Source organism: Centroberyx gerrardi, chromosome 5 (assembly GCF_048128805.1).
Source record: "Centroberyx gerrardi isolate f3 chromosome 5, fCenGer3.hap1.cur.20231027, whole genome shotgun sequence".
NCBI lineage: Eukaryota > Metazoa > Chordata > Actinopteri > Beryciformes > Berycidae > Centroberyx > Centroberyx gerrardi.
In genome coordinates this window covers 24,005,917-24,025,666 of record NC_136001.1, presented here as the reverse complement: position 1 = coordinate 24,025,666, position 19,750 = coordinate 24,005,917, and the positions used below count along the sequence as shown (strand labels likewise).

The window sequence follows — 19,750 nt, the reverse complement described above, 5'->3', positions numbered from 1 at the left end:
TAGATATAAAAAGCATAAAACAAGTATAAGAAATATAAAACAAGTATAAGAAAAATAAAAGAAGTATGAATTAATAACAATGGTGTTAAAATAAAAAGGTGGAATTAATTAAAAGCAAGATCATAAAAATGGGTTTTGAGCTGTTTCTTAAAACTATCAACAGAAGTTGCTTGTCTTATTTGTAATGGGAGTTTGTTCCAAACCTTTGGTTTATAAGAACAGAAAGCTGCTTCACCATACTTTTTGTAATTCATTTTTGGGACATTTAGCAAGCCAGCACTAGACGACCTAAGGGAACGGTTTGGAACATAAGCAGTCACAGAGATGTGAAGGTGCTAAACTTGGGTTAGCACCTTATGTTAACATAACAGATCCTGCAGGAATAGCCCCCATTACAATTATTCATAAAGCCTGCTTGCATCTCATCAATAATTGAGTCCTCAACCTTTTAGCAAACACTCGAGCAAAGATCTCATAGTCGTGGTTTAGAAGGCTGATTGGGCACCAATTATCAATGAGAAGCAGGTTTTTTTCAGGCTTAGGGATCAATCAGACCCTTTGTCACAGTGGGAGAGAGGATGTTCTTTTCAATGCTCTCAAATACCTCAAGCAGAAATAGTGCTAAATGCTCTGAAAACAATTTATAAAATTATGAGGTAATTTCATCCTTCCCAGGTGATTTATTATTGCCTCAATATGGCCTCAATAATTCCATCTACAGTATGTCAATGGGATAATAACACTGTGGTTTTTCATAAACGAGCTTTCTATTGTAGAGTCCGGAAACCATGATGCAAACTCTTCACACACAGTATCTTGAGTTATACAAATGTGCACAAAAATCACTCCAGAATCTAAAGATTATTAGTGGATCATTAGTAATGGCTTCATCTACCTTCAACTGTTTCTTGAATGACAATTCGCAAGTCTAAAAAAAAAAATAGGCAGAATGTTGTTTCCCTTCTTCCAACAACCTTTCTTTCCTTTCCAGACGACTTGGAAGGATAGCCAATCTGCCAATCTCTCAAAAGGAGGTAACAGTTCGTCCCCCATGAATGATACAAGTAGCCCTTGGGCCAGTCCGGAACAAGAGTCATTCCATCTTAATAACTCCTTACAACATATTATTTAACTTTTCTCATTCCTCAGAGGCCTGAGTCCTGCAGGCTTGACACTGGCAACAGGAGGCTGCATACAGGAATATTTGGGCCCGGTGTTTAAATTCACTTAAAGTCCTTCTAAATACTTTATACACTAGGTTTTTTTTCAATTCCAAAATATATTTTTTAGCCTTATATTGTAACCAAGGACTATAATTTGCTGTGACACCACCTAAAATCATTTGTATCTATTTCACAACACTTTGTCTTTTAAGCTAGAATTTTGATCAGAGAGAGAGAGGATCAGGTTATTTCATGATTCATTTCAGTTATTGCAATGGTCATAAATTGTGCCTTGGAAAAAGAAGAAAAGTCAGAGAATAAAGATGGTAATAGCTGTTACCTGAAGATGTCTGGATATTACTGATGTTGCAGGTGGAGATCTTCACAATATATCGAGGGGAGGGAGGGATTTATATTTCTTCAGGCATAATTGTCTGAATGATTGTGTTTAATAAGGAAGGAAAAGAGATGGGTTAACATTGTAGAAATAGGATTACAATTTCATTTGAAAGCCACAGCCTAATAGCTTGAAGGGTGGGATGTTAGGTTATTTTAATGAAGTAATTCAGAAAACCAGTAGTGGGCGGTAATGCAAACATTTGGATGGCAACAGCCATAAAAAGAAGAAGAACAGTGACAGGCAGCTGGTGACAGTCAAAGTGTACCGTTCCCCCAGCCGTCAGTAAACCCGGACCAAACGGAGTAACGTTACCTAGCTGCAGATAGACAGCTCATAGAAGTACTAACATTCGCTGTTTACCAGTTGTAGCTTTTGCAACTTTTAGCTGACTAGCTATTTGGATAATTCCGTAGAGTAGTCCAAGTAAAGTTATCCTTGGTGCTGCTGACGATGGCAAACTGAGTGAACACTGTTGCTTCGAGTTTTAGCTACGTAGCTAACGTTAGATTGAAAACTAGCTAGCAAGTAGCTAGGTAGTGTTTACAGTCACATCGATTATCGGCTAGCCCGGTGTGTTAGCCTGACACGTTATTGAAAAACGACAGCTTGCCAGGTACTTTTTAGAGATGGGTGATATAAACCCATCGACCTCACATGCATTTGAGACAGAGGTAAGCATTTAATGCAACTGCCCTACAGTAACTTGCTAGTAATCACGGCTAACGACGCTAGCAAATGTCAACTTACTCGAGGTTGTCACTACACGATGTAGCTACTGCTGATTAGCTAACGTTAGCTCACTGCGCTAATGTTGACATATTGGTGTAGAAATCAGATGCACATGATATCAACTCAGAATAACACATATGAAATAGTTTACTTTAACCAATTAAACGTGATGTCCTGCGTGACAATGAGCAGTTAATGACACAGAATGGGCTAACTGGTGGTACTTTGTAAGCTTTATGTTGTTAACGCTAGCGTAATGTTACATCGAAAAGAAAACATTCCATCATCATCGCGCTGCATGCTAATATTGACGTTAGCAAATTTAAAGTATTAGATTCACGCTGTCTGCTTTTATCGATTTCTTTTATGACTCTGTAAGACTGTTTGGTGGTCATTAATCCGAAATCATTAATGGGCTGATAGTTTTGTCTGCTAAACTCAACCGACGTTAGCCAGCCAGCTACTTAGCATTAGTAACTTATTTGCTCTCTATTACTAGCCTACGTAGCTAGCGTTAGCTGTCTTTTTCGATTTGTTTAACCGGTGGGGGTTGGTGGCGAGGTTCGCAGGCGATTCAGGGGACACAGGAGAAATGTATGTCTATGCAATTAATCAAACTTTATCTTCGTTCAATATTCGCTATCGTTCATTTTTGCTCAGTTGTATCGAATAGGCAGTGCCAGATTGCAAAAGATGGTTGTGTCGGGATCAGTTCTTGTTACGCCATGTCATGATACAGTTTTGATGTAACGCTAGCTAATGTCACACTAATGTGATCTTTGTTTCAGGGTTTTAGTCCGCCATACAGAAGGAGGAGGACAGTCGAGGATTTTAACAAGTTCTGCACCTTTGTCTTGGCCTATGCCGGTTACATCCCATACCCCCAAGAGGTGAGTGAATTATCAGTGGGCGTTTAGTGCTTGAACAGTAACTTCGTATCAATACTTGAGTTGTTAGGGCAAGCGTGTCTGGCGTTCTGATCAACTGTGTCACTTGTGAGCTGTGTTACATAGTTTATATATTTAATGCAAAGAAAGGTGAGGTAGAAGAAACACATGTAAGACCCTTAGAAAAACACCAAAAGAAACCAAGAACAAAATCTAGATGGCAAATTAAAATGCAAGTGTAATGGATATCTACATAACAAAACTCACCAAGGAGGAAAACGATTTAACAAAATTAGCACATTAAAATTGTGCAGAAAATATATTGAGAATGTGAATGTTGTGCTTCTGAAAGAAAATTTCATTAGACTGGTCTAAAGGTTATGTTGAAAGGGTTTGAAACTGATATGTAGATATGTAGATTCATTAGCCATGTGGATGTAATTATTTAAGTAAATGTCATGCTTATCGAGTGGACACCTGGCAGTGAGTGGTCTAGAATTTGGGATCGTGCATGTTGTTGTCTGGGAAGGTGTAGTGAAATCGGTTAATCGGTAACTGGTTGACACACTGTGTAGCAAGTCAGTCACTTTTCATTCTTTTTTAATCTTGGACTGACTGAGTATGGGAGGTTGTGTGCTCTTTTGCTCATTGCCGTATCTTTGGATTGAACTGTATCTGCTAGTTGGGAACTTGGGAGGGAGATGGCCAAACAATAAGATAATCTTTAAATGGAGATTCTTTTGAAGTTATCATTTCTCTGGATCTATTTTGTGTGTTTTGGTTTCAGCTGGCCTTCTAGTCCTTTCAGAACTAACCTCAATTTGTTCTTTCACACAGCTAGACTGTAGCTTCACGTGATGATGGTGCTAAACATAATTTGGCATGAATAATTTGTGTCTTTGTCAACATGATTAAGTTGTGACTGAATGCTGCATGACCTCCTGTCTGGTGTGCTGTGTTGCTAAGACCTGTTACATTCAGAGCTTGTGCAGCCCTCTTCCCCTATGCTAGCCCACTGGGCTGCTGTCTGTCCCCCCTGGAGGTCCTCCCCTCCCTAACCAGTAGACCTTGGCCCTGTTCCATTTAGGCCCCCTAAAGTGCCTTCCTGCTTTACGATATATGGCTCCAGAGCGCAACTTTGTTACTTTTTTTGCAGCAGTTCCACTGAACCCAGCCAAGAGTCTGACATTTTGAATCAGAATTTTCCATAAGACAAAAAAACTAAAACTACAGTATGTTTTGTGTTTTCTAAAGCTGTTAAAGAATCATAGGCAATTTCTGATTGAGACTAGTATTTTTTGGAATGACAAAGCTGGCACTAGAGCTCTGTTCAGAACTGCTGTCTTTCTGCTCTTGCTTGAAACCCATTGATCTTTCTTGGTAGGAAATCAAGTGCCTTGCAAACGGTCTGATTAAATGCAAATTGGCCAGATCACACAACAATACAAGCTAGTATTTGCTAAAAAGAGTTACATTTGATGTAAGTAGTGTTTCAATCAACCTACACAACCTAAAGCGAAAAGTCAGTAAATTGCGTCCCACTTTGTTTCAGTTCCAACAATAGCCAATTACTCAAATTTATAGTTGGCCCATTTCCTCCTTCCCTATGAATCAAATTATTGTAGAGATTTGGCCTACCATTAGCTAGTGTCAGTTGGTTTGGTTGTGTTGAAATAGCTTCTTTATTTCTGTCATAAGGCAGACCAACTCTGAGTTGGTTGTCTGGGATAGAGCTTTTGGTTGGAAAAAATGAGAACTTCATGCTTTGAAATGGTTTAACGCTTCAGCACTGACTAATGGCAAACCAAATCTGGTATAAAGGAGGGTGTGAATGGAGTTGCCAAATGTATCCTACTTCATCTATTGTAGCACATTATCTACATATATCCAGTTGATACAGCACAATTACACATTCTAGGCACAACAATATTAATTTCAACATACAGCATAGACAACATATTAATTACTGTGTGTGAAGCCCTCTCCAAACCAAAATGTTGATGGCACTGGTGCCACAAGTGGAAAAAGTGTTTGGAGCCCTGCTATGATAATCATGTTAAAGCAGGTTAACATAGGCCTAAGCCCTGATGTGAGAGGAGTGAGCAGGGAGCTACCTTTACTGTGTGGTCTAAACTAGACTTGGGTTTGGTTTGCAAGAGACACTAGAATTGTCACAGGTATTCTGGACGGAGTAAGCTGTTGATCAGCAGCTTTACCTTCTGTCGTGAGCTCATACTCACTAACCCCCCACTTCTCTGTCTGTCCCTACAGGACTCTCCACTCCGCAGCAGCTCCAGCCCCCCCAACAGTACAGGCAGCACGGCTGACAGTGATGGCTGGACCCCTGGACCCCCGCCCTCCTGCCCCCAGCGCCCTCCTAAAGCCCCCCAAGACAGGACCAGGAAGCGTCCACAGCCGGGGGCCACATTATCAAACCACACTAAGAAAGATGTGAGTTTATGTGATGTCTTTTAAACCATTAGCAGTATATATTTGAACCTACAACCCCTAAAATTATACCACACCACAATTTTGCCATGATTTCTGACATGTACATTTACTCCTCTACAGCACACAATCACCACCCTGCACTCAGATGACCGCAGGAAAGCTGACAAACTGAAGAAGAAGAAGAGGAGAAAGGAACGGGAGAACCAGGCTGGTGAGCCGAGCGCCGTGCAACAGGCCCACTCAACAGTCCCAGAGCTGCAGTTCCCCCTCTCTCTCGGTGGCCGAACAATCAAAGAAGAGCCTGACGATGATATCACCATTTCCCTCCACCCTCCCCATCCACAGCGCCTGCCGAGCCCTTCCCCCTGCAAGCAGGAGCCCAAAGAAGAGCGTCCGTGCTGGGATGGCCAGGACCTAGAAGAAGGGACGGTGAAGGTGGAGAAGGTGGAGGGCTTCTCTGGGAACAGAACGGTGTTCCGCCAGGGGAAACAGGTGGTGTTCCGAGACGAAGACGGATCAGGAGAGGACGAGGACATCATGGTAGACTCCGGTAAGGTCTCGTATTGGTGTGTGTATATATTGCTTTGTTAGAAGTTTGACTGTCGACCAAAGTGAACGCTCAGTGTGCGCTCTCTCGTGTCCTCCTAGATGACGACTCGTGGGACCTGGTTACGTGTTTCTGCATGAAGCCTTTCGCAGGCCGGGCCATGATCGAGTGCAACAAGTGTCACACCTGGATCCACCTGTCATGTGCCAAGATCCGCAAGAGCCACGTCCCAGAGACATACGTGTGCCAGAGCTGCCGAGACACACACGGACCCGCGGATGCTCGCCGCTCCCACCGCTCGCGCATAGGCCCTCGCAAACATCTGCTAGACTGACCCCAGGGCGGACCCTGAACTCTGACCCCATCCTCTCCTGTTTTCTCCCACCTGCTGGACTGACCCTTCCCCCGAATTCAAGTCCTGCACCCTATGTCCTGTGTCCTACATGGCCAGCACTGGACCCACATTTTCTATAAACATTTTGGTGGACCTATCCCAAGCCCCTATCCCGTTTGAAAATGATTTGAGTGCTATTTTAGATTTATTAAGGTTTGTTTCTGCTTCCCTACAGACTCTGTGCGTAAGGCAATCACTGAATGGAGGTCTGTCTGTAGATGGCATTAGCATAGCAGCAAACCGCTACTGTTGGGACTTGGTGTCTCGTGAACACTGGAAACATTTGAACTGCCATAGAGAATACCATGACAACTGCCACCCACTACGGTGCATGCTGGGATTTGTTGGAATGATGGTTTGCACTTCTTTCTGTTTTTTTTATATATATATATATATCCATCTGACCTTTCTCTTATACGGAAAGGTATGTCTTTCTGTCTAAACTGGATTCGATTTCTCAAGCAGCCTCTATAAATGCTACACAATTCACTGTTTTAATATGAGAAAATGAGTTAAGCTCTCTATTCATTGCTTCAGATGGTGCTATAGTATTAAGCTGAGGTGTAATCCCATAGAACAAAGATGTAGGACAAGAGACTAGTCTGCATCTGATTCATCTACGTTGTTCTGTTTTGTTATCTAAGACATTGTGAAAGAATATAATTGAGGCTCAATGCCAGCACAACTGAAGTGAGCGCTTGTCCCTCTGCCTTCTAGTTCACTAGCTGTCTTCCTGCCTCTACTTCTCAATCAAGATGTTACTCATCCACCAATGGAGCTTTCATACACACTGCTTTTTAAAGAACTGTTTAACCGCTGTTCTTTTTATTTTCATGGAATTCCATTTCTGACAAGTTATTGCACAGGTAAGAATCTAGTTATTTCACAATTTATAGAAAAAAAAAGCCAGATGCTGACAAAAACCAGATATTAAGTTTGCAATTAACTGGTTTTCAGAAAGGGTGATTTCTGTTGCCTTCAGTCAGCCTGACTTTGCTGCATTTCAGCACAGAGTTGTGCATTGGTATTGTTAATGGATGGAACTTGTTTTTTTCAAACCCTGAATTAGATTTCCCTTGGCTTAAACAATTTAATGTTCAAGACAATGTTTGTTTTCAGAGAAAAGTTTATATTTATAGAAGGGAACTCATTTGGCCGTCCTGTTTAAGCACCAACTCCAACGGAAAAAGCTATTTTCAAAAGGGTGATGTATACAGTTAACTGGAATAGTGTTGTTGGAGATATTCTCTCTGGGCCTGGGTGAATTTATGTGTGTGTGTGTGTGTGTGTGTGTGTGTGTGTGTGTGTGTGTGTGTGTGTGGTTGGTGAAAATGTGACTGTATATGTTGGCAATGCATGTGCTGCTATGAGTTGTCTAAACTAGGTCCATGGTTTCTCAGTAAAGACTTTGTAAGACGGAGGAAAGGATGTTGGCAAAGTACCATGGGCAGGGTCAATTTGTATTGATCTGATCTGTAGAGTCAGATCAGAAGAACAGATCTTGGCCTCTAATCACCTTGTGCTAAAGTTTTCACAGCAGTATTCAATAACTCACATGTTCAGCGGGTTTATTGGAAAAATGGTTGGTTTTTCAGGGCACTTTTCAAGTTGTTGCAATTTGGACTACAGATTTTAAGCTTTGTTATTCACATCTGCTGTTAAGCCTCTTTGTATAGGCTACATGTTGTTTCTGATGATATAAAAGCCATAGATCACATATGAAAGTGACAGATTTTAGACAGAACCTTTGGTTGCTCATCTAGGATGGGATTTTACAATGCAGAATCAATGATTTGACCAGGGAACGACTAATACTCAGTGCATGTGGTTTGTAGAGAATTGAGAACACAAGACTCTCCAAGAGTTTAAAATGGTAAGCTCATCTCTGCACTCTTGCCTCGTGGTATTTGGAAATGTTAACTGGTTTATACCCAGCAATCACCCATGTCTTGATGTCTTAAAGATGTTTCAAGATCTAAAATCCCCATGTCTTGAGATCTTGCTGTTTCCCAAGACATTTATGTCTTGAAACATGTCAAGCGAACTTTTGATGTCTGAAGACATCTTCAGACACAAACTCTTAATTTAAGCCCTCTTAATGTAATTAATGTAACAATTCTCATTGTGATACAGCTTTTATGTTTATTCTGATCCTGGGTTGTCCTATCCCCTTATTGAGAAAGCGTTGTCTGTACTGTGGTGCAAACTGTTTCTGTGAAACTATTGTAAACTATTGTAAATAAAGAGGTACGATTTTAACCCATTGCTCTTTAATTGTCAAAATATCACAGTACATTTTTGTCCTTTGTCAAGGTGACTTGCCCTTGTAGAATACTGCTGAAATCAAACACTACATCTGATTTGCTCATATTTATTGTAATGTTTACAGGACGAGAGAGAGCAGAGGCTCCTCACGCATCACTTTTACATCGTTGGGTCAGTTTGGATCATGGGGCGGAATGTAACAGCAGGGAGCAGGCCTCCTGTTGGCCTCCTGTTGGCCTCATGGTGGCACCAGAGCAGAGTTGACCAACTGACCTGTCAAAATACTAAACAGCACACTAGGAGCAAACAAGATCAGACAAATCCCACAAACAGGATCAGTGCAGGACGGCTGCTGTAATAGTGAACCTAATCCAACTGCAGATCAGGATCACTACGTTAGACAGCAGGTGGCCAAAACCAGGAGCAATCAAAGGAGAGGACACCACAAAAAGTCAACAGGACTAGATCCTACAGCTCAAATGCTCCCTATGAAGTTCAGCATAAAGCTGCATGTAGAGCTTGAATCAGAGGCTTCAGCACCACTTTCATGACAGACTAGCCTCTTAGAAATTTAAAAAATACACGTTGTGCAAAATGTTAAACCCTCATATCCAATAAAATCCCAATTATAACATACAGCAGTGGTTCCCAAAGTGGGGTTCGGGGCTTCTGAGGAGTCCCTGACAGGTCCCCAACAAAATACTTTAATTTCACTGATGTTTCATTCCCAATAAGAGTGTATAACAATGACTTCTGATCAGAGGTTTCACTCTCCCCACTGTGGTTTTCACTCCACCTACAGTATAGACGGTTATGAAATTCTGGACAAAATCATAACTATGAAAACAAATCACAGATGGGGGTTCAAAGGACAAAAAATGATGAAATGGGGGTTCATGGCCCTAATGTGCATTTATTTGGGGGCCCTTGATGTGAAAAACTTTGGCAGCCTCTGTCCTACAACACTTGCTTACACCTCAACAGAAAGTGCATCATAAGATACAGTGCCTTGCAAAACTATTCAGACCCCTTGAGTGTTTGCACATTTTGTTGTGCTTCTTAAGTTATTTCAAAATGTATTTATTCAGGATTTTTTGTCTGAGTTCTATGCAAAGAACTATTTAAGTGAAAACAAATTTGTGGAAATTTATCTGAAAGTATAAAAGTAAAATAAAGTATTCAGCCCCATTGCTTTGTTTGGGCTAAACTGCCACAGTTGCATAAATTTGCTCAACATTTCTTATCATCTGTTACTCCGATGTCATATTTATATTGTATTTGGTGGTGGTGAACAATGCTTGCCTTTTAAACTTTTTTTATTTCTCTTCCTTGCCAACAAAGCTGAGACCAGGTCCCTTCACTAGATCTTAATGGGACTTTCTGGGATCTTAGTGTGTAGGCTGGACTCTCCATTAGAATACTTAAGCACAGTATGGGATATACGGTTCATTTATGGATGACATTAGAGTCCAGTGCTTGAAGTTTAAAAGAAAATATAAATCATCCCTTTGCGATCACTATAATTGAAAATACAGGTGCCGTTTCAGTGGGTTTTTCCAGTCCATTTTTACTATGGAAATCAATGGAGAAATTGGACAGGAAAAACTCAGAAATATTTCAAATTCTGTATTTTCCAAAACTGTGATGGGAGGGTGAAGATTTTTGTTTTCTCTGAAACTTCAAGAACTGGACTTGAATGTCATCCATAAATTAACCATTTATCCCATACTGTGCTTACGTATTCTAATGGAGAGTCCAGCCAATACCCTAAAATCCCATTAACATCTAGGTAAAGGACCTGTCTCTGGCAAGAAAGACACATTAAAAAAACATGTTTGAAAGGAAAATCTGTGTAACAGATGTTGAGCAAGCTTTTGCTACTGTGGCAATTTATCCCAAACAAAGCAAAGGGGTTGAATACCCAATTTCTCTGTCACATAATTTTCTTCAGATTTGTTTTCACTTTGATAGGATACATTGCTTTGCATTGAACTCAGTCTGGAAATTCAGAATAAATGCATTTTAATAGTAACTTAATCACACAACACATAATGTGCTGAATACTTTTGCAAAGCACTGTATATTAGTTTTCACCCAGTTAACTTGGTGCCAATAAGAAAATGGCTACAGCAAAGGTGAGACCACTGTGTGTGGATTATCGGCTACAAAAACAGACATTAAAAACCCTGGCTGACAAAGATGTTGTCATGTTATGCTACCATTTATGAGAAGTGATGTGGCATAAGCAGATCAGTTCAATACCTAATTTTAAATAACGAGGGACAGCGAACAAAATCATCAAATGTAAGGATATGGCACATGACTGGTGTACTGACTAAACCTACACATGAACAGATTCTAACAAATAAATTAAGCCAATGTAAATGTGCCATAATCAGTAAAATGGTCCCAGTGTGGCTCATGTCAGTTCCAGTGACAGGTTATTGTCTGTCACAGTGACTGCACTTTAGCAGCAAGCATAGGCTTTACATGTAGGTTTCTATCTTTCACTGTAGCTTACATACTATCCCGCCACCCTCCCCCCAACAGATATATCTCCAGTTTTGGGTGCCAGTTTACACCCGCCGACTGGCACCCACATGAGCAGCAGACATGTCACTACAAGGCATAATAAATTAGGTTGAGACATTTCGACAAACTAAATAAAAACATGAGATACACAGGCAATCCCCAGCCATTTAGGAGGAGGAGCTGGCAAGCCTCAGGGATACTGAGACATGATCATGCATAGTTTTACTATAACCCTAAACGTTAGCATGAGTTAGTGACATTATTGGTACATTAGCATAACGTTAGATTCATAACTACCAGGATGATATGCATACAGGATGAGACTGCATTGTTATGGGGGTACTCAACTCATTTGTTTACACTGTTGACAACAAATGTCAAGAAACATCTCTTAATTTAGCTGTACACTATTAGCTCATCTTCGGTGGGAATGGTCATGACATCAGTAGTGAATATCAGTCCCTTTGTGTAGTGCATAGAGACTCAGGGCCAATATCCAGTCTCCTGCAGCAGGCAGACATTTGAGCAGCCCTGTTTGTTGTAGTGGACTAGAGACACAGAGGGTAAAACCTGCTAAAAAGTCAGAGCTGAGTCCTGTATTCTCTTGAACCTGGGAGATGGCTCACAGGAAAGGGAGGAGTGGAGGAACTCAAAAACAGATTCACTAATACCATGACAGAGGAGGAGCACAGGAGCACGAAGAGACTTATTTTTTGCTGTCTCCCTCCATTCCTCGGTCCTTCTGTGTACAGAAAGTCTGTTCTGTCCGTGTCTTCGCTTGTCCTCTGGTGATCCAACAGCAGTGGGCTCCTAGGACTCAGAGTCAATTCTGTGAGCTGACAAGACAAAAACAGAGAGATAAGATGGATGGCCTAGAGGCTAAAGTCATGTTGTAATTAGCCTGCTGCTGCCATATTAACATGGAGACTGACAATAATATTGGTTCTTGGGTAAAGTGGCTGCATACTAACATTGCTTGGGTATCCGTAGGGGCTCGATATCTGCAGACAGGACTTGGTGCATGACACCTCTGAACTGGTACAGCAATTTGAGACTCTTCTCTTCTCCGACACAGGGGTCGTAGAAGCCCGGCAACCCTGCCTGCACGCAGAGAAACAAACCTCAAGTAACATGCATTCATGCACATTTACAGATACACAAACGCACACACGTGTCCATACACACACACACCTTGGAGGCTTCAGTGAGGATGAGTTTGGAGTCCTTGACCAGGCACTGCAGAGGGACAGTGACGTCGATGACCTGGGCTCTCTCCTGCTTCTGGCTGGTGTCTGTCACAAACTTCCCATACCAGGCATTCAGGATGATCAGACCTACACAGTAAAGTGCAAAGAGGAGCTTGTCATGGTCGGCCCTGTTTTCAGCTAACTTTGGGTGTGTTTGTAAATGCAATTTTAAAACTGAGAGCAGCCCGGACACACTGGGGCAATGCACAGAACATCAGAGGGATTTAAGTACGGTTCAGATGACAGATGTGACGAGTGGAAAATTAAAAGTGTCAATATATGAATCCCTCCCTCAATACAAAGACTGTGTCAAGTTGTGGCATGACACAACATGACACAACATGACACAACAATCTTGCTACCAAGTTAGCTTGATATCATTCACTACATTCTAATTACTCAAACACTATGCTACTCCTACTCCCGGGACAGAGTGTCTGGAAGGTGCAGCTCGTCCAGAGAGTGGCCCTTTAAATAATCGCATGCAGCCTCTAGATAAGTACAACAGGAATTCCATTAGTGTGCTGAATTCACAAACAGTTCTGATTTATGCCAGCGTGCATTCTGGCGCTGTGTGTGCAGATTTATGAGCATAACCTATGTAAACAGAGCAGTATGGAGATAGGCTACATCATCATCACTTGCTGCACGAGATTAGATGACGCTTTTCAGAATCCTACAGATACATTAAGCTGTTCAAAGCAGACATATGGAAAATGCATTTGAATTACACATTTGAATTTTTACTCATCCCATGGTTGTAAGATTTTTTGACTGGCTGCAAACTGAAAAAGGTTCTCAGTTCCCCATCATAGTGTTTATGTTTGTGTGTGTGTGTGTGTGTGTGTGTGTGTGTTCCCTCACCCATCTTGGATTCCTCTGCTTCTATGATTCTCCTCACAGACTCCTGCATCAGCAGAACCTGCAGAGGAGCAGAGGGAGAGAAGGCGGAGGGGTGGAGAAAGAAATGGAATGAGATGGGAAAGTGCTTTTCATTTCAGATGAGGAGAGCTAAACCTAGGAACAATGATCAATGATCCTTCACACAGGGAAGAACTGTGTGTGTTTACATGTGTGTGTGTGTGTGTGTGTACTCACCGCTGACTCTGCCTCCACTTTCTTCTTGGCGATGTCTGTGGCTGAGCTCTTCCTCTGCAGCTCCAACTCTCTAGGAAACAGAGAGACAGACAAAGCAAACATCAAGCATCAGCATGCTTTAAAAACACAGAGTTAGAAAAACCACACGGGTTAAGCAGAGCATTAGACAGTTTAACAGCAGGATTCAATCACTGCTAAATTCAACCTGAACAGTGACCTGTCTTTTTTGAAGACTAGTCTAGGATTAACATTTTATGATGACTGAGTGTCAGGTTAGGACAGAAGGTTACAGATGTACTGACTGTTCTTTCTGTGCTCGTGTATATGGGATGATGATCAGTCTGTGGATGGCCATGTAGACGAGCAGGGGGCCCACTGTGGCGTAGAAGACCGCACTGGGCAGCAGCTGGTCTGTCAAGTGGACTGGAAACAGGTACGTCTGGCTGGCACGTGCCAACCTGCATGGAAACACAAACCCAGACATACACACACACACACACACACACAAAATGAAGTAATCGTGCATGAAGTGAGATAAAGACCCACAGAAGAGTGAGACACATATTTTGGGTTGTACAGTACCTGATCTTGAGTGTGACTCCCTGAGGGACGCCGATGCTGACAGTGGCTGACAGGACACTGTGTCGGCTGATCTTCCTCTCTGCGCCATATTCCACCACAGTACCAAACCAGCCCGTCCTGGGAGCCAGGGAGCAAAGGAGGGAGGGAAGGAGGGAGGGAGGGAGACAAAGGTGGACAGAGACCATTAGAGAGAGGGAGCAAGGCAGCTACTAAAAGCAACAGCGTGGGCAGAATGGGAGGGAGTATACAGTACAGACAGTGCAACCCCTCAAGAAGGGAGGTTGTTTGGGAGAACAAAATGTTTGGAGATCAAATTTACAGAAATTCAAAACCAAGTTCAAGAGATTTATCTGTTAACTGAAGTGCAGCCTGAAGTTAATGGAACTTGCAATTCTGCAGCTCACATTTCTAAATGCTTTAAATGTTTTAGTCACTTACTTACATTAACAAGGAAATTCCATCAGGTGAATTACAATCAACACAATATATAGTTTTGCATTGCACATTATTTTTTGCACATTATGCCCAACTGATAGAGCAGTGGATTCAAATAAACAGGGTTCTACTGTGCTACAGTCCTTTGAGACAGTTCCAGCAGACAGAAACAAACGTACTTCAAAGAGCCTTTGACCTTGGTCTGGTCCTCATCCTGGAACTTGTACTGGTAGCTCATCATCAGGTAGGAGTGAGGCACACCCAACTGGAGGGAGGGAGGGAGAGAAGGAGGGAGGAGGAGCAAGAGAGGAGAGGAAGGAAGCAGACACAGAGGGATGAAAAAGCAAAACTCAGTGTCACGCACCACAAATTTCAGTTACAAACCATAATAACCATAATGACAGCAAGACTGGCTGTGTAAGTGCCTTCCTGTCTGCCTGTCTGCCTGCTTGCATGCATTTATGCTCCTGGTTGTGTGTGTGTGTGTGTACCTGCAGAGCTAGAGTGAAGTGGCTGGTCTTGGTGTCTCGAACCAGGCTGGTGGTCATGGCACTGTTGGGCCCCCAGCGCCACTGCAGATAGCCCATGGTGTTCTGGTCAAGGTGTCGCGCCGTCATCAGAGAACAACTCGGCCTCAAACCACGAGGAGAGAACTGCATACCGCACTGGGCTGTCAAGAAACTGGACAGAGACACGACAGAGACAGAGAGCAGAAAAAAAGAGGGAGAAATAAACAGAAGGAAGGGAAAACAGAGAGAGACAGAGATGAGGAGATGAGTGAGGAAGTGACGGTCAAGAAACAAATATCTTGAGAATGCAGTTTGTATGATTGCCTTCATTGTTTCTCATATCAAAGAGCTGGGTCTTACCAGCGTGGCGTCAGGTTACGAAACACCTTTAACCCAAAGAGAGGTCCCAGTATGTCTCCTGCACCAAACTCCACCTGCGGAGAGAAATAAACAAACAAATACACAGAAGAAAGTGATTGCAGAAATGCTATGTGGTGCTTTATATACTGCATATGCTTTGTTGTAGCGTGCGTGTGTGTGTGTGTGTGTGTACCTCTCCCCAGCCCTTGGCTGACGTAACCCTGCGTATGGTCATGTTAATGTTGCCCCCTCCGTTCCCGTTGTGCGTAGAGAGCGAACCCGACAGCACTGCTGTGTCCGAGTTCGTCAGAGGAGCCTGACGAAAGAAAGGGAAAGTTTTAGCCTGATAAATAATAAAACACAAGAATACTACTGCAACCCTGACGCGGATAAACGGCTAGAAAATGGATGGATGGATGGACAGAGAATGCTAAGTGTGTGTGTGTTGCTGTGTTGTGTGCAGGTGTACCTCTATGGACTGGGAGATGTGCATCTTGTTGATTTCAATGTGAGGAAAGCCTCCTCCTGGCATCTCCTCAAAGTCCTCATCATAGCGGTCAAACAGGTCGGTTGCATCCACACCCACACTGATGGTGCCCTGAATACAGAGGGGGTGATGGGTAAAGAACGACAGAGAGGGAAATGGTGAAAGAGGGTAAGAATGAAAAGGGTAGGGGGCATAGTGAAATGTGAAATGTGGAAATCGTCCACAACTATGAGAACTTATATCAAAGTAGTATATCTCCTCTAAATGCCCTTTGGGTTATTACACAGTGCAATTTGATAACACCTGTGTAACAGTAGCAGCCAACTGATTTCTTAGTACAGAAATATGATGGAAGTACTGAGGAATGAAAATCTGGAACAGGATGTGCGTGCGTGTGTGTGTGTGTGTGTGTGTGTGTGTGTGTGAGGGTGGTTATAAACCTTGGGGTTAGTTCTTTGCTGCAGTCTCCTCTCTTCTCTTTCTCTCTGCAGCCTTTCATACTCCTCACGGATTTCTGCTGCAGTTCTCTTCCTTTCCACCACCTACACAGCAACCATCACACCATAGGATTGTAGTGGAGATGTGGTAAGTATTTATGGCATGGCAAATCCAGTCAACTGACTGAAAGACAGGAAGTTGTGTTGTATACCATGCTTACCTCCCAGCCCTCCACCTCCAGCCCCTTCTTCCCAAAGATGTCATAGATGGCCCTGGACTGAGGATCACTCAACACTGAGGGGAAAGAGGAAAATATCACCGTGTGCTCTGTTTTCATGTCATATGTGTGTGTGTGTGTGTGTGTGTGTGTGTGTGTGTGTGTGTGTGTGTGTGTGTGTGCGTGCGCCCCACCTTCATAAGCCTGGTGCACCTGGTTGAAAAGTTGTTCGGCCTGTCCTTTCAGCTCAGGGTCTCGATGTTTGTCAGGGTGGTAGAGCATACACAGCCTGCGGTAGGAAGCCTTTAGCTCCTCCTGAGTGGCCTGGGACAACACAGGACAAAGAAGTATCATTAAAGTAACGCTGCTACATGAATGGCTCCAATGTAAAAGACGCACACTTGGTACAAGCCTTCTAAACTGTAAACATTTGTGATTTTTCAAAGGAAGCAAAGCTTTTCATTTCAGTGAAAGTGTACAAGTAAAAATTAAACGAGTAGAATGGAACTATAAGTGTGATACAATGCAATCTAGGAGAGGCCGTCTCTTTAACAAGCTAACTAACGTTAAATATTCGGTTAGGGTCCAAATGAAGACATGTCAGCTTCATCAAGCCCTAGCCTAGCCTGTCAATCACTCAAGTCTAACTGGACACTGACATTTGTGAAGGTGCTCTTCGGTCAGCCCCAAAGAGACGCTAACGTTAGATGGCTGTAGGCTCAATATTTGTGCCGACATCCGTTTCAAAGCGCTAACACGGTTTAAACGTAACGTAAGGTAACTGATGAAATAGCCTGCTTGCTCCTGCCCCGGTAGCATCATCCAGCCTCAGCCTCAACGGATGAAGAGCGGACCGTTATTCAACCGACGGATGATGCACCGACTGGCGGCTGCTTCGCCGACCACAGTCTCGGTCTCAGTCGACCTGATAGTCACGGAGAAAGCTCCGTCACCACTCGGGTTCGGTGCAAATGCAGAATAAAACATACCTCTTTTCTGACATTGAGTAGAGAATAATAATCTTGGTTGTCCAACTCTAAATCATCATCTAAGGACGCCGCCATGTTTGCCTTTGGCCCGGTCCCGCCCACCCCTCCAGTGTTCTGAAAGCTGATTGGTCAGACTCTGCCATAGCGGCCTCCTGTACGGGGAGCGGGAGTCATCATGTCGCCCTCTGCTGGTTGTGTTTGGTTCAAGCTTAGTGAGGAAAAGGTTTGTCTTTTCCTGAGGGAATTGTACAGAAAAACTACTTTACACAGTTCATTGAATTAAGCTCGACACTGATTCCCTTTCCATCTACCACAATCTTTTTTTATTGATTGAAATTACTTGTTACTATTATTACTACTATTACTAGCTTTTACGAGGTCCTTCTGCCACGAACTTCATTGTAGCCTACGTTACAGTGCAAACTTGTCCATTCCAAAACGACAGTTAAAGTAAGGTACATTAACTTTTTGTTCATTGGAAAATTGTATTTGTCAATGGGAAATTAATAATTGCCCCACTCCTTCTCATTGAACCACCGGTATCTTTTCATTTATAAAATGGATAATTCCGGTCCTCATTTCTGATTGGCTGAGTCTAGTTCGAAGTCAGTAAAATACCTGAGCCATAAACCTAACCACTATTGTGTCACATAGCACACCACAGCCACTGTTTACCGGCTGCTCAAGAACTATAATTATAGTTATAGCTTATAGTGGAAGAGTAACATTGAATTGCAATCATGTAATTATTATCATTTAACAATAACATATTTATTGTTATTTCTGTTTTTAATACAATGGTGTTATCGCCTTATTATAAAAGCAGTAATCCAGTCGGCTCCGCCTCTCGTCATGCCAAACAACACCTGTTCTAAAATCACTGTAAAACACAACGCTGAAATGTTGAATATATAAACCTACCTATTTGAAGCTGGCTATAGTTGCTAATCCATTCCAATGCAGGACATTGGATGATTTTAACAGAATTTCCCTTTTTATTTTTTCACAATTGTTACTTGCTAGTAGAAACTGAATTAGTTAGAAACCTATTAATGGAGTCAATTTTAGCCTATATTCCTTTTCATATATTATAGTTTCCACGTGGACATTACAAAAACAGCTTTGTTTTGCAATTTGCTCCCATTTCGCACGTGCACAGTGTGACAATGTCTAACGTGGTTTGGTGCTTAACAGCTAAAACAAACAAAGGTCAAACTCAAAATAACGTTTATGAGTAGCTTAATGTTAGTAGAGAAGGCTATATGCTTAATGTTAATAACTAGGCTATCCATTGTCATATAAACTAAAAATTGACTGGGTTTTGTTGTTGTTGTTGTTGCATCTATCTCATTGTTAGTGCATGTGCGTATATGCGCATCTTCCCTTCAAGCGGACACGCGTTTCTGAAGGTTAAAATAGACAGGTTTGATCTTCTCATTTTACATATCTTTGATACGTAGCTCGTCGACGTCCCTCCTTGCTTGAACTCCGTCGGGTGCAGAAGATCCTCTCGCGCTGTTGTACACACGCTGTGCGTAGAGGCTACGCAAAGCATATACGTAGCTAATAACGAACCATTCAGCATCTGTTTTCTGTGAAACCTATATGAAGAGGCTTGTCTCTATCAAACACAAGGCTTTGATGCAAAGGAGATAGCCTATCTATCGCGAGGCACAGAGTGACAGTGTGGGTTTCGCTTCCAGAGAAGAGAGAATGTAATGGTCACTGTTTAACCATTAAAGAATAGGAACTAGTATCTAATTTTAGAGGGATATTATAAAAATATCACAGCAAAACTATAAAAAATATCACAAGCATAGTGTAGTATCACCATAGATTATGAAAAATCCTATAATGTAGCCTATAAGGTGACTATTAACTACTATATAAACCACAATATATAAACAACTGTGTAGCCTACCACAGACACACAAGTTCCTTTAGGAGTATTATCAGAATATTATAATGGTTTTCCGCTAGAAACAATAGGCAGCAACAAGGGGGTGGGGGGGTGGGGGGG

General features: G+C 42.3%; 2 protein-coding genes across 2 annotated transcripts; one reads left to right on the top strand and one right to left on the bottom strand.

Annotated features, from left to right (window-relative positions):
• The first annotated feature begins 1,867 nt into the window (after window positions 1-1,867).
• On the top strand, window positions 1,868-8,810 carry phf13 (PHD finger protein 13). The gene is made up of 5 exons (XM_071894478.2): window positions 1,868-2,234; window positions 3,081-3,182; window positions 5,451-5,630; window positions 5,751-6,180; window positions 6,279-8,810. Exons 1-5 carry the CDS (start codon window positions 2,190-2,192, stop codon window positions 6,509-6,511), a joined length of 990 nt encoding a protein of 329 aa, XP_071750579.1. The 5' UTR covers window positions 1,868-2,189; the 3' UTR covers window positions 6,512-8,810.
• A 3,368-nt stretch (window positions 8,811-12,178) lies between these two features.
• Window positions 12,179-17,805, bottom strand: LOC139907946 (dnaJ homolog subfamily C member 11-like). Its single transcript, XM_071894477.2, has 16 exons — window positions 17,731-17,805; window positions 16,936-17,065; window positions 16,745-16,818; window positions 16,527-16,628; window positions 16,069-16,197; window positions 15,793-15,915; window positions 15,600-15,673; window positions 15,222-15,411; window positions 14,910-14,995; window positions 14,296-14,412; window positions 14,016-14,171; window positions 13,714-13,783; window positions 13,480-13,537; window positions 12,560-12,702; window positions 12,340-12,469; window positions 12,179-12,204 (listed from the first exon to the last, which is right to left on the bottom strand). Exons 1-16 carry the CDS (start codon window positions 17,803-17,805, stop codon window positions 12,179-12,181), a joined length of 1,683 nt encoding a protein of 560 aa, XP_071750578.1.
• Window positions 17,806-19,750: the final 1,945 nt, after the last annotated feature.

Coding starts and splice junctions, on each gene's coding strand:
- phf13 (XM_071894478.2), top strand. CDS start 2,190: ATGGGTGATATAAACCCATCGACCTCACATGCATTTGAGACAGAG. Junction 3,183..5,450: donor ACATCCCATACCCCCAAGAG/GTGAGTGAATTA, acceptor CTGTCCCTACAG/GACTCTCCACTCCGCAGCAG. Junction 6,181..6,278: donor GGACATCATGGTAGACTCCG/GTAAGGTCTCGT, acceptor GTGTCCTCCTAG/ATGACGACTCGTGGGACCTG.
- LOC139907946 (XM_071894477.2), bottom strand. CDS start 17,805: ATGGCGGCGTCCTTAGATGATGATTTAGAGTTGGACAACCAAGATTAT. Junction 14,172..14,295: donor GGAGTCACACTCAAGATCAG/GTACTGTACAAC, acceptor GTTTCCATGCAG/GTTGGCACGTGCCAGCCAGA. Junction 12,703..13,479: donor AGCAGAGGAATCCAAGATGG/GTGAGGGAACAC, acceptor TTTACTGTGTAG/GTCTGATCATCCTGAATGCC.